The 11,453-nt window shown below is 39.5% G+C and overlaps 1 protein-coding gene across 2 annotated transcripts in view; it reads left to right on the plus strand.

The window, feature by feature from the left end:
• DCAF6 (DDB1 and CUL4 associated factor 6) overlaps nt 1–10,615 on the plus strand; it is a 74,875-nt gene extending 64,260 nt beyond the window's left edge. For both annotated transcript variants that reach the window (XM_063419247.1, XM_063419248.1), the window contains 5 exons: nt 1,226–1,364; nt 4,282–4,438; nt 5,985–6,073; nt 8,591–8,696; nt 10,172–10,615. In XM_063419247.1, coding sequence (XP_063275317.1) covers nt 1,226–1,364; nt 4,282–4,438; nt 5,985–6,073; nt 8,591–8,696; nt 10,172–10,236 — 556 coding nt within the window. In that variant the 3' untranslated portion in view covers nt 10,237–10,615. The remainder of the gene's footprint in view (nt 1–1,225; nt 1,365–4,281; nt 4,439–5,984; nt 6,074–8,590; nt 8,697–10,171) is intronic.
• The last annotated feature ends 838 nt before the right edge of the window (nt 10,616–11,453 follow it).

Below are 11,453 nucleotides of genomic sequence, written 5' to 3' on the forward strand. Positions count from 1 at the left end.
GTGTGGTTTGTTGGTTTATTTGTTTTTATAGTAAATAAATTTGCATTAATGACTTACATTAATTTTCCTTCTTTGCTTAGCTGTAGCATAACATTTATTTCACCTTAACTTTTTGGTGCAACTTTCTCCTGTGGCAAAAACTGGACAAAATCTAAGCAGATCACTGGCTGAGAGAATTAGTTATGAGGTAGATCTGGTGGGGTTTCTTTTCTAGAGTAGAGGACTTGTTACTGGAGTCTCCAGGATCAGTGACTAAAACATTGGAAAACATTACTTAAAAACAAGTTCAGGTTACTTTCTGGCAGCAGTGTAGTGAGGTTCCTGGATCAGTTTAGTTTTTAGGATCATATAAATTGCTGTAACAGTTTCAGTCCTTTCATTCTGCTAAAATCTGTACCTGCTTCTTCTTGGGAGTGAATTCCCCTTGGAGTGTGTTCAGGACCTCAAAGCTAATAATGACAAGGAATGACAGAAGAAAGAGAACTGAGATGTGACTGTGTGGTCATAGCTGGAATTATGGGGATCTGCAAACTGAAGAGCTAAACAGGAAAAATTTGACACCAAGGTCTTTTCAGAGCTTAGTAAAAAAATAAGTTCCTGGAATTAAACATTCACAAAAACAAATCACATAATTTGGCAATTTTTTTCCTCTGTTACTTTAGGAAATCTCCAGCTATAAACCTTACTGCCACCATATGGGATAGGTGATCTCAAATCATCTTTTGCCGTAGTGCTAAAGTGCTTAGAACTTCTCAAAAGCTGTCTAAGTCTTGAGTGTTGTCATAGAGAAATAATGACGAGAAATACATTGGACGAAATCTTATGAAAAACCGAATCACACTGAGAGACACTTTAGATCCTTAATGGCTTTTTAAAATTAGAAACTTCTGTTGTGGCATAGATTTTTTTTCACGTCAGAATTTTGCTACCTCAATATGGGTGGAGGATGAAAATAAAATAGCATGTGAATTTTGCCAGCAGCTGAAGTTTGTTCTACAGAGGGGGAATAAAACCTGGCATCACTTGACATTCCACTGTGTTGCATGCTATTCCTGTTGTAAGCCAGGATGGAAAAAATTCAAGTCTGTAATTTTACAGTTGGGATTATGTTGATGTCTGTGTCAAAGTGATGGAGAATGTGTTGGAGTGGCTAATGATGGTTTCTGAGAGCCCCTGGCGGTGCTTGGGGAGGGGCTCTCAGTGCTGTTCTCTCTGCCATTCCCAGGCGCTCCGCTGTGGCCCGCATCCAGGAGCTCTTCAGGAGGAGGAAGGAGAGGAAGGAGATGGAGGAGCTGGAGACGCTCAATATCAGGCGCCCTTTGATCAAGATGGTTTATAAAGGCCACCGCAACTCCCGGACCATGGTACAAACTCTGTGTGCTCTGGGGGCTGCGTGGGCTCACTCAGTGTGGCTGCCCCTGCTCTGCCTGCCAAAAAGGAGATTGGAATGCACTCTAAGCACTTGCAAGGCACAGAATCTGCTCTAAATGAAAATTAAAATGAGTGTGACTCGTGTCACTGTGAAAGGCATTTAAACGCCCCTGAGTCTAAGACTCTCTCCCCTTAAAATACTTTAAAATTTGGGGTATTTTTTGTCTTCTTCATTTTCTCTCTCAGCTTAAGTGGTATAAAATGTGCCTACCTTTCAAATGATGATGTAATCCTCGCTTTCCCTTCCAAGCTGTTCAAAATTATTATTTAATCTTTAACTTTGAAGAGCTTGGAAGGGAAAGTGAGGATTAAACCCTAGTTTCGAAGAACCTTGACATCTCTGAATTAAAAAAAGGAACTAGTGCTATGTATTAAATTATAATTTAGCTACTAGATGTCTCATCTTTTTCATACAAAATGCTCTGTTTTAAGAAAAATGCAGTTATTGTGTTTGTAAAGCAATGGTACCTGAAAAACAGATGCTGCTTTCCTTGCTATTTCTTCTTTTGGTTTTTGCAATATTTTGAAGCGGTGAAGTTCTTAGTTCTAGGTGGTATTTTGCAGAAGTAGGTGGTGTGTTATTTTGTAGCTGATGTGAGGAGTAGTCCCTTTACCCTCAAAAGCCATTTTCTGGGGTTTGTGTGAATAGCTTTGATTGCACTGGGAAAAATGCTTCAGTAAATGCACATTTCAGTCTACATAAACAATCAACTTTGATTAATGACAAGGAGTTTTGCACTGTATTTCAGAAATCGATTTTAATTGCTAAAACCCCCATTAGTTTAAAAGTCCTGGCATCAGGCACTTTGTGGTTAAAAGATACTAAAAGTGAGTTCATCTAAGTCTTAATTCAGTCTCCGTCTGCATAGCTGTTATTATATAGATTTTTTTAACAGATTTTGTTGTTTGGTTTCTTGGGGATGTGGGTTGGTCTTTTTGCTTTTGTTTCACACAAGCACCTATGGCAAGGAATGCACAGAATGAAAGAAAATGTAATTTTATTTTCCCTATTGGTCTCTATGGTTGCAAACTTCATTTTAATCTGCTGGTCTGAGCAATACTCTCATTCCTGCAAGGCAAGGGCTAATGATATTTCCCTTTCAAATATATGAAGGAGACAGCTTTAAAAAGCTTTGTTTCCTACACACCTGAGCACACCAGGGATAAAGTTGTGTTGTCAACTACATGAACCGTATATATATATGTTTATAATTTTTATGTATATATACATATATATGGGGGTGTGTATATGAATATATATATATATATATAGTGAATTAAGGTTGTGCAGGCAAATGGAATAATTCTGGTTCTTCCTTACTTTTGAAAACTTAATTTGACAATCTTACATTTTTTTATAGTCCTGCTTTTAAAACAGTGACTTTTACAAACTTTTGAAAACTGAAATTTTTGAATGTGAATTTCAGTTCTGTTCATGTCTATGGTGCTAAAATTAGATTTTACAATTATTGAGAAGTATGAGTAAGAGAATACAAAGCAAACATGAAGAGGTCAAATTGAAAATTAAAATATAAAATTAAAAGGTTTTTATTATTGGGGATAATCTAGATGTAACAGGATAATGCAAATATAAATTAAAAGGAGCTATAAGACAAAAGCTGCTGAAAGATTAATACACTGGAATTTATTACAGGAACGCAGCTTCTCTGGTTTATTTTTAGACATCAGGATGATTTTATTGCATTGACTGCAGTCATTGGGACATATTCTATAGACAAAGATCTACCAAGGCTGAAATGTAAAACTGGGCGTACTCATGCTGGAAATAAAGCACATATTTCTAACAGCATAAGGGTTCAACTTGCCAAAGAATCTGTATCAAGGTAGCTGAGACAAAGCACAGAGCAAGGCAACGTCACTGCCCTTCTCTGCAGGGCATTTGCTGAGGGAAGTGTGCCAAAAAAAAGATAAGGGTTCAGGCACAGCCCTCTTGAGAGCCTTACCTGGAAAATAATTCATAGCAGGGTTCTGTGTAAATAGTCTCAAACTCAAAATTCTGTCCTTTATGCTGGAGTTATTCTGAAATGCCAAACTGAACTTCCAACATTGGAAATGGAAGGAAACTCCTTCTTGCACAGGTACCTCTCTTGCCCCTTGCATGTCGATTAAAAGGGTTTGGAAGAGGTACTGCTGCCTCTCAAAATAACAATTCTACATGCAAGGCTGCACTTTGACCTTCCAGGCTTCTTCCTGCAGCACAAGCACCAGACTGTTGTGGAGTTCTCAGCTCACATCTCGTGACTGAGTTTCCTGACTGCTGTTGAAGCAATGTCCTTCTCCCTCTGCCACCCCATCAAACCTCTCACCTGCAGAGGACACAGGACAGCAAATTTGTATCATTTAGCAATGGTTATTTTGAGCTCCTATGTTGAGTAAAATCAGAAGTGATTTCTGAAGAAGGTTTCATAAGCTTTTGTCTTGTCTCCTGTTTCTCTGTAATGGAGAATCCCCCCTAGGGATTGGCTTGTCACAACTTTAACTTAGCCAACTCTTCCTGAAAACTCCTTTGCATATCCCTGTCTCCAGTATCATTTCTGTGACTCCAGAAAGTGACAGATCTGCTGGTATTTATTTTCAAACTGTTCAGTCTGCCCCTACTCCTCCCTGTCTTTTTTTTTTCCTGTTAGCAGCTACTTTGCACTAGAAATGTAAAACTTTCTTAACTTTCATTTTTTTAGTCACTCTTCTTTAAATGTTTCCTTTAAAATTTCTGAAATCTCATTTCTGCATGGGCTGAGCATTCCTTCAGCAGCACTGTTAGTGCAGACAGTGTGCTCTTGGATGGGCTTTTCGCTGGCTGGGCCTTACAAAGTTTTACTTTTCCTGCAGATAAAGGAAGCCAACTTTTGGGGATCCAACTTCGTCATGAGCGGCTCCGACTGCGGCCACATTTTCATCTGGGACCGCCACACTGCTGAGCACCTCATGCTGCTGGAGGCTGACAACCACGTGGTGAACTGTCTGCAGCCTCACCCCTTCGACCCCAGTAAGAGCAGCACCCTCACACTCTGACTGCCTAGAGCATCTCAGAGCTCAGTCTTAAACTCTGTCTCAACAGAGCAATGCAGTGATTAATGAACTGTTGTTCATGTTTGCCCATGTAATTCAGATAATACTGCTTTTCATTTTGCCTCTTACTAATGACCTCTGGCCCTTAAATCCCTCCTTACTCAAAAAGTTACTGAAATCAAGCTACTCCTGGCATAGAATTTATAGAAATACTGTCAGATGTAATAAGAATAATCTCATTTTTTTGTTGCCCTCAACACACAAACTGTTTTCTATGACACTAACAAGGGAAATATGTGGTTGCTGAAATGCCAGCAATACTTGGAAATTCTATTGGAATCTGGTCTCTACTTGGCTCTGTTCAAAAATGCAGTGGAAGTGGGCGTCTCCCTCTCACTGGCATTGTGAGATTAGAAGAATTAATACAATTCACAGAAATTCTAATAATCTTTATTTAGAGGAACTCCTTCATAGAAAAGATGGACCAAAGCAGTAGAAGGAATCACATGTATCTGGAAAATCTGAACCAGCCAGAAAATCTGGAGGCCAGCCTCTGACACAGTCAGGGAAAGTCTTTGTGTTATTTCTTTTTTCACGGTTTACCTGGCTGTATGGTAAGAGTCAGCTATTAGTAAATTAGCAAGTGAAGTTGTTGTAATAATACTAGAAGAGGCTGAGGGGTTTTCAAACAGTTTGTGGGAACATGGAATGCTGTCCTACATAGGGTATGCCTTGAATTTTGACTTTTTTATTGAAATTGAGTTCTTGTTCACGTCCTGAGTCGGATACTCCCTTTGGAGGCACCTTTCAAAGTGCGCTGTAGCTTTGCTGATGTCATGTTGGCTGTCTGGACTATCTCCCTCTCACACTCTGAAGGTGTCATTAAGAGAGCTCATCCTCCTTCTAGGACAGTTAATCTTGTTCATCTTCCCAGTTACTGAGATCTTTCCATGGAATTTTAATTCCTACAGTGGTTTTTGTGGAATGATCTAGAGAATATTCTGCAACTTTTCATATTTTTCGTACTTGATTTACAACAGCATCCATTGCATCTTTATATTTAAATGTAAAATAAATTTCAATGAAATTCACTGAAATTATCAAAGGTGCATTTGAAATTATCTTGGTTCTGCCTTTGTACCTGGGTACTTTGGGTCTGTAAATCCTAAAGCTTTGATATTAATGCATATACCTACCAGCAGAAATGGATTAGTAGTGGCTGGGTTTGCTCTTACTTTTTGCTTCTGTCTTTTGTATATTCTGATGATATTTTTAAAATTTGAAACAGGGCTCTTGATGTTCGCATTTGTTTTCTTCCTATATATATATGGATATATTCAAACCCATGTAATCTGTGGAGCAGATCTCATGTGGAGACTCGGTAATTACAAGCTCCATTCAGCATGAGATCTGACATTAGCAAATAAATGCTTCAAGTGAAGTATTTTTCTTCCATTTAAAGGCAGAAAACACCAATAAACACATAACACATTTAATTTACAATTTCTGTTACTTCCTTCTAGTTCTGGCCTCTTCGGGTATCGATTATGATATAAAAATTTGGTCGCCACTGGAAGAATCCAAGATTTTTAACAGAAAACTTGCAGATGAGGTAAGAACCCTCTCCTCCTTTTTCATGGTAATGTTGCATCTTTAATTCTAGAAAAGCCTTTGGTACAAATTACTGATATTGAATTAGCAGAGTTATTTAATGTTCAACAAATGAGCTGCAGATAAAAAGCTGCCCTTCAGAACAGCTGACTCTCATATCCTTGGCACTTTGCATTTCGTCAGCTCTCCTAGAAATTATATAACATGATCTGCTATTATGTACATGAAAGGAGTTGGAAGAAGTGTGAACACTCAGATACAGAAGGAAAACTGGCAGGAATTAATAAATGAACATAGTGACTGTCTCTAAACAAAAAAATGAAGGGAAGATGAAGGAAATAAACTGAAGGAAATACAAGAATATATAGAACAACAGGGTGTGCAAAAGCAGTCCTATTAAATATTGGGTGGCATAAAAAGGACTTTAAGGTTAAGATTGCACATGGGAACTTCATGGAATAAAGCAAACACTGCAAGCCAAATCAGTTATAAAAGTCCAATGTGAAGTTATGTAACTCATTGTTTTCAAGTTGCCCTCAGAGCAATAACTGGATATAGCAACTGGCCTGAGGTGACCATACAGCTGACTGCTGAATAATCATATTTCAGTGACTTACATAACATAAAGTATCAAAATCTTATATGGTTTTCTGTAAATAACATTATAGGACAGGTTTGGTTATGGGCTGGTGAGGTTGGGGGCTTTTTTTGTGAAATCCCTTGGGCAGCACAGATAGAGTGGACAGGGGTTTTTTAATCATCATTTCTCTGTAGCAGGGCTAAATATATTTTAAACAAACAGAAACACACAATCCTTAGCCACCACCCCACATCCCTTGAAAACCCCAAACCATCCACTTGTGAGTTTTGAACCTTTCCCATTATTTTAGCACTGAGTCAAGTGTCACTTCCTTGCATATTGTGTGACAGTTTTAGTCGTGACATGTTTTGGAGCCTTTGGAGTTTAGAAGTATAGCTAAACATAAAGTGTGCTGAAAGTAATTACTGTACTTTATTTCCCTCAGTTTATTTCTAATAATTATAAATTATTTAGATATTTAGTTATGTTTTCTCTAATTTAAAAAAATTTACAACTGTCAGAAAAATTGACTGCAATGCAGTTTGTAATTTTACATGTTTTTTGTTTTTTAAATTAATCTCTGTATTGAAATATTTGTCATGGGGACAGGAGACATTCATAGCAATAAAATAGTTCTCACCATGTTAAGTTTGCTGGAATAAGTGTCCAACATACCTGAACTGAATTTTCCATACAGGGGGGGAATCTGTGGAGAAAACACTATATTTGAGGAAAGTTCCATATAGATACAGAAATGTATTTAAAATTGAGAGAGGCCATGTCCTTAGGAAAAGACAGTGGGGATGAGAACAAACCTCTGAATGGAGAAAAAGCCTCAGCAGCAGGCTATCAGGGGGATTATTGATGATGCACTGGAGAAATGGAGGGTGAAAGAGGAATAAAGAGCAGCCTGCTGCCTTCTCAGTTTGTGTCTGTTAGGGAGGGATCAGCTGTGCCAAGTGCCTGGCGTGCAAACAGGTAAGAATGACAGAAAATAGATGCTTTGATTGGGAAGGGAGAAGGGCACTGCAAAAATTTGCAAGAACATGTTCCTCAGAAGAGGAGTAGGCTTGAAGAGGCTCAGGGAGAACAAGAATTGCTTTATTTTCCTGACTTACATCAGCTTATCTGGGAGCAAAGACAGAAAAATGATCAGAACTTCTCTCCACCTAAAGAAACTTTTGTGCCTAATGATAATAAAAACATAGTCTAAAAGCTGAGACAAGCTACAGTGTGGGATTAGAATTTATGGAGGAAGAAGGAAGCATGCAAAGAAGTACCGTAATGAAGGAATAAGGGAAGAAAGCTAAAAGTGTTCATTAGTGGATTTCTTTTTCCTTGAAAATTAGACAGTAGGAACTAGCTCTTTCAAGTCATTTAGAGGCAAGCTGTAACTCTGTTTACAAAGAATTATGGAGCTAAAGAATGTTCCTGAAGTGGGATAGAAAATGGCTTGTGTTCCTTGGATTTTCTCCAAAAGTTTCAGGCAGCATGAAGGTAGGAGTTGAGGGTAACCTCATCTCTTTTCCTTCCCACATTCTTGGCCAGCACTGGTGCTGGAACTTTGTTCTCTACAACAGTTGCCATCTGGAAACAGCACTTCCTCTCATCAATCTGCTTTACTTCATGAAAGATTTCCAAAGTTGTTCTTAGTCACTCATCTTAGTATCTGCCATGCATGTGGACAATGGAACCATGATCTTATTAGAACATTCTTTAGACAGATAATTTGGTACCTGCAGGCAGAGTCCACTGTCTGACTTTTCTTACTGCAGACAACAGTATTCAATGGCAATTATTAAAATATTGCTCCCTTTTGGTAATTTTGGACCCTGTAAAATGGCCTTTGCATAGAAACTTTGTATCTACAAGCCCCCCTCGATGCGGTTTAATTCTGTGTTTATTTCTGATGCTGGTTTACCCCCTTCCTGCCTCTAGGTTATAACTCGTAATGAATTAATGCTGGAAGAGACCAGAAACACCATCACTGTTCCAGCCTCCTTCATGCTCCGAATGTTGGCTTCGTTGAATCATATAAGAGCAGGTGAGAAACTTCTGAAGAGCTTGTCCACAAACCTGGTCTACGAAATAGCAGCTTGATTGGGAATTCAAGATCTTCAGCTCTCTGTGGCTGTACTTGGGGCTGGTGAGAAGATTCAAGGGTTGTTCAAGGTTCTGTTAACAGAAGTGCTTAGGAGTTGCTTCTTTGGTGTGAGACTTGCAACATCTTTGCAGTTGTTATTTTTTATCTCAAAACAAACAGCAAAATATATTTTTAGATGTTGAAAAATAGTCCCTTCAGGAATGCTCTTTTCAGTGAGTACTGTGTGATGGGAAAACTATTGGGGAGGACTGGAATGAATTGTAAGATAAATTGGCTGTGACTGAGGGCTTGGAGTCGTCCAGAGGTGAAGGAGGGTGTGAAGATTCAGGACTGTGGGAGGCATTGCTGAGGCTGCTGGCAGCTGTCCCCAGGGCAGCAGGATGTCCCTCCAGTTCCCATGGGGCTGAAACTGGTGATAAGAGGGTTGCATGGAGCAGTCATCACTGGGAAGCTGAGTGCAGTGGATTGACCCTGAAGATGGAGGACAGTGGAGAGACATCTCACACTGTGTTGGAAGCAAGGAGATGAAGTTTTGGGAGGCTGGCAGGGCATGTGGGGCAGAAACCCAGCAGACCTGTAAATGAAGGTGAAAGTGAGGTGAGATACTGAATCTGGGGACTGTGGCTGAGCAGAGCAGTGGTGAGGTGTGAAGGAAGCTGTGGCTGGTGGCAGCTGCTGCTCCTCTCTCATCTCTGGGAGCCAAGAGGGTGCCATGTGTCCAGCCCAGTGCTACACCTCCATGCTCCTGTGTTTCCTTCAGTTGTCATTATCTCTTTTCAGTGAAATGCTAAAAGAACCACCCAACACTTCAGTACAACAATTTCAGCAAAAATCTGGCTGGGGGGAGTGGAGTGGAGTCTCTGGGTTGGGTGAAGTGTTTCTAAATCTGACTGCATGTTGCTTGAGTGATTGGTCTTGAGCGAGCCCTGTTCCCTCACACATTTCTGTATTTGTCCTTCTCTAAATATCTGCATCAAAAGGCACCTTTTCTGATGTATTGAAGTGACAGGTGGTGATCCCCCAGTCTCTGGACTATTCACACTTCTAACTGTAGCTATTGTGGTTTCAGCTCCCCAGAACAGCACTTCTGTCCCTTGTAGTCACCATCTGATTTTCATGTTATGCTTGCATTCATCTTTTCTGTGCTGACAGCCAGTCTGCAGCTACAAGGTTTTTCCTTTTGTACTCAGATTTTGCATTCATGCCTGGAAATCCTTTAGGGCATTTCTCTTTTTCTTCTTTCTTGTGGTTACATTTCTACCCTCTCTCTGCTGTAAGTCCACACAGACTTTCTTCTACCATAAAACCCACAGCCAGATCCCATTGTGTAATAGCCCAGGGAGACAGCACGTAATAAATATCTACCAGAAATACAAAATTTTGCAAATTCTTTTTACTGAATCTTTGTTTTTCAGACCGATTGGAAGGTGACAGATCAGAAGGATCTGGCCAGGAGAACGAAAATGAAGATGAAGAGTAACCAACAATCGTGTGTGAGCACCTGGAAGTCAATTAAATTTGTATAAGACATTAATTATATTTTTCCTTACAGAGCTTTAGTGCAATTCTGAAGTATTGCTTTTGGATAACCTAACCTTTTGTTTTTTTGAATGACTGTGTGCATGACTTGGGGAGAGCGTGCAAGTAAAATAAACAAAAATGTTTTTTAAATGTTTTGCCATGTATGAGGGGTGCTAGAAGATGCCAAGTGCAATATTTTCCTTAAACAGCAAATGTGGGAGCTTGGATCAATGTTTTAAAGTAACTTTCATGATAGTAAAAACGTTGGTTCAAATAAATTTCTATACCTGCTGTTTGCATGTTTGTTGCTTTCTAATTAAAAGATTTGGGTGTTTTAAGTAGTTTTGTGGTTTTTCTTTGTGCAGCAACTGGTTTACCACCTTGTAACTACAACTCCATTGCTGCCTTTGCAGTATTTGCCTTCTTTCTTACAGTGTTTATGAAGTGACAAACACAATTATTTCTGCAGTGAGCACTGGGGACTTTAGGACCCTGCGTCTCTCAGTTCTTGCATTTCCCACACATATGTAGGCAAAAATTCCCTCAGTTATATAATGTCACTTCCCATTCTCTGTGCTTGGGTCTGTAATGCTGGTGAAATAGTTGTATTTCACTGACAGATCTGTGAGTCTGCCTTCTTTGCAGCAGCAGGTGCATCTTAATTTCCACTGGATTTAGGGAATGTGAATTTAAAAATTCCTATGCATTGTTTCATACGAGTTTTTACTTGGGAAGGCTGTTCAGTGTGTTTTATGGGCTTTACCCTTCCTCCACAGATTTTTGGATGGCAGTGAGGAAGAGAAAGTGAAGGAAGGAAGGTGGAGCAGTGGAAAGAGCTGTTTGCTCAATGGCCGTTCTTGCCAAGAATGGCAGATGCTGAGAGGTTCCATTGGGGAATACAGAATGCTGGGAAGAATTCAAATTCAAGGGGATTGAGGGTACTGGAGGCTTCATTACATTAAAATACACATTCATCACACAAGCTGCATAAACTTTGCTGACATCCACAAAAGGAATTCCCCACACGAAATAAAAGAGAACATTAGCACAACATTCTGATGTCCTGATTCACAGTGCAGGCAGACTGAAGGGACACAGGGAAACTAAAACAACTGAAAGAGATAAAGAGAAATTTGTGAGGGAGGAGAAGTGGGGATTATATGGAACTCAGCTGGC

This window comes from Prinia subflava, chromosome 25, assembly GCF_021018805.1.
Source record: "Prinia subflava isolate CZ2003 ecotype Zambia chromosome 25, Cam_Psub_1.2, whole genome shotgun sequence".
Lineage (NCBI taxonomy): Eukaryota > Metazoa > Chordata > Aves > Passeriformes > Cisticolidae > Prinia > Prinia subflava.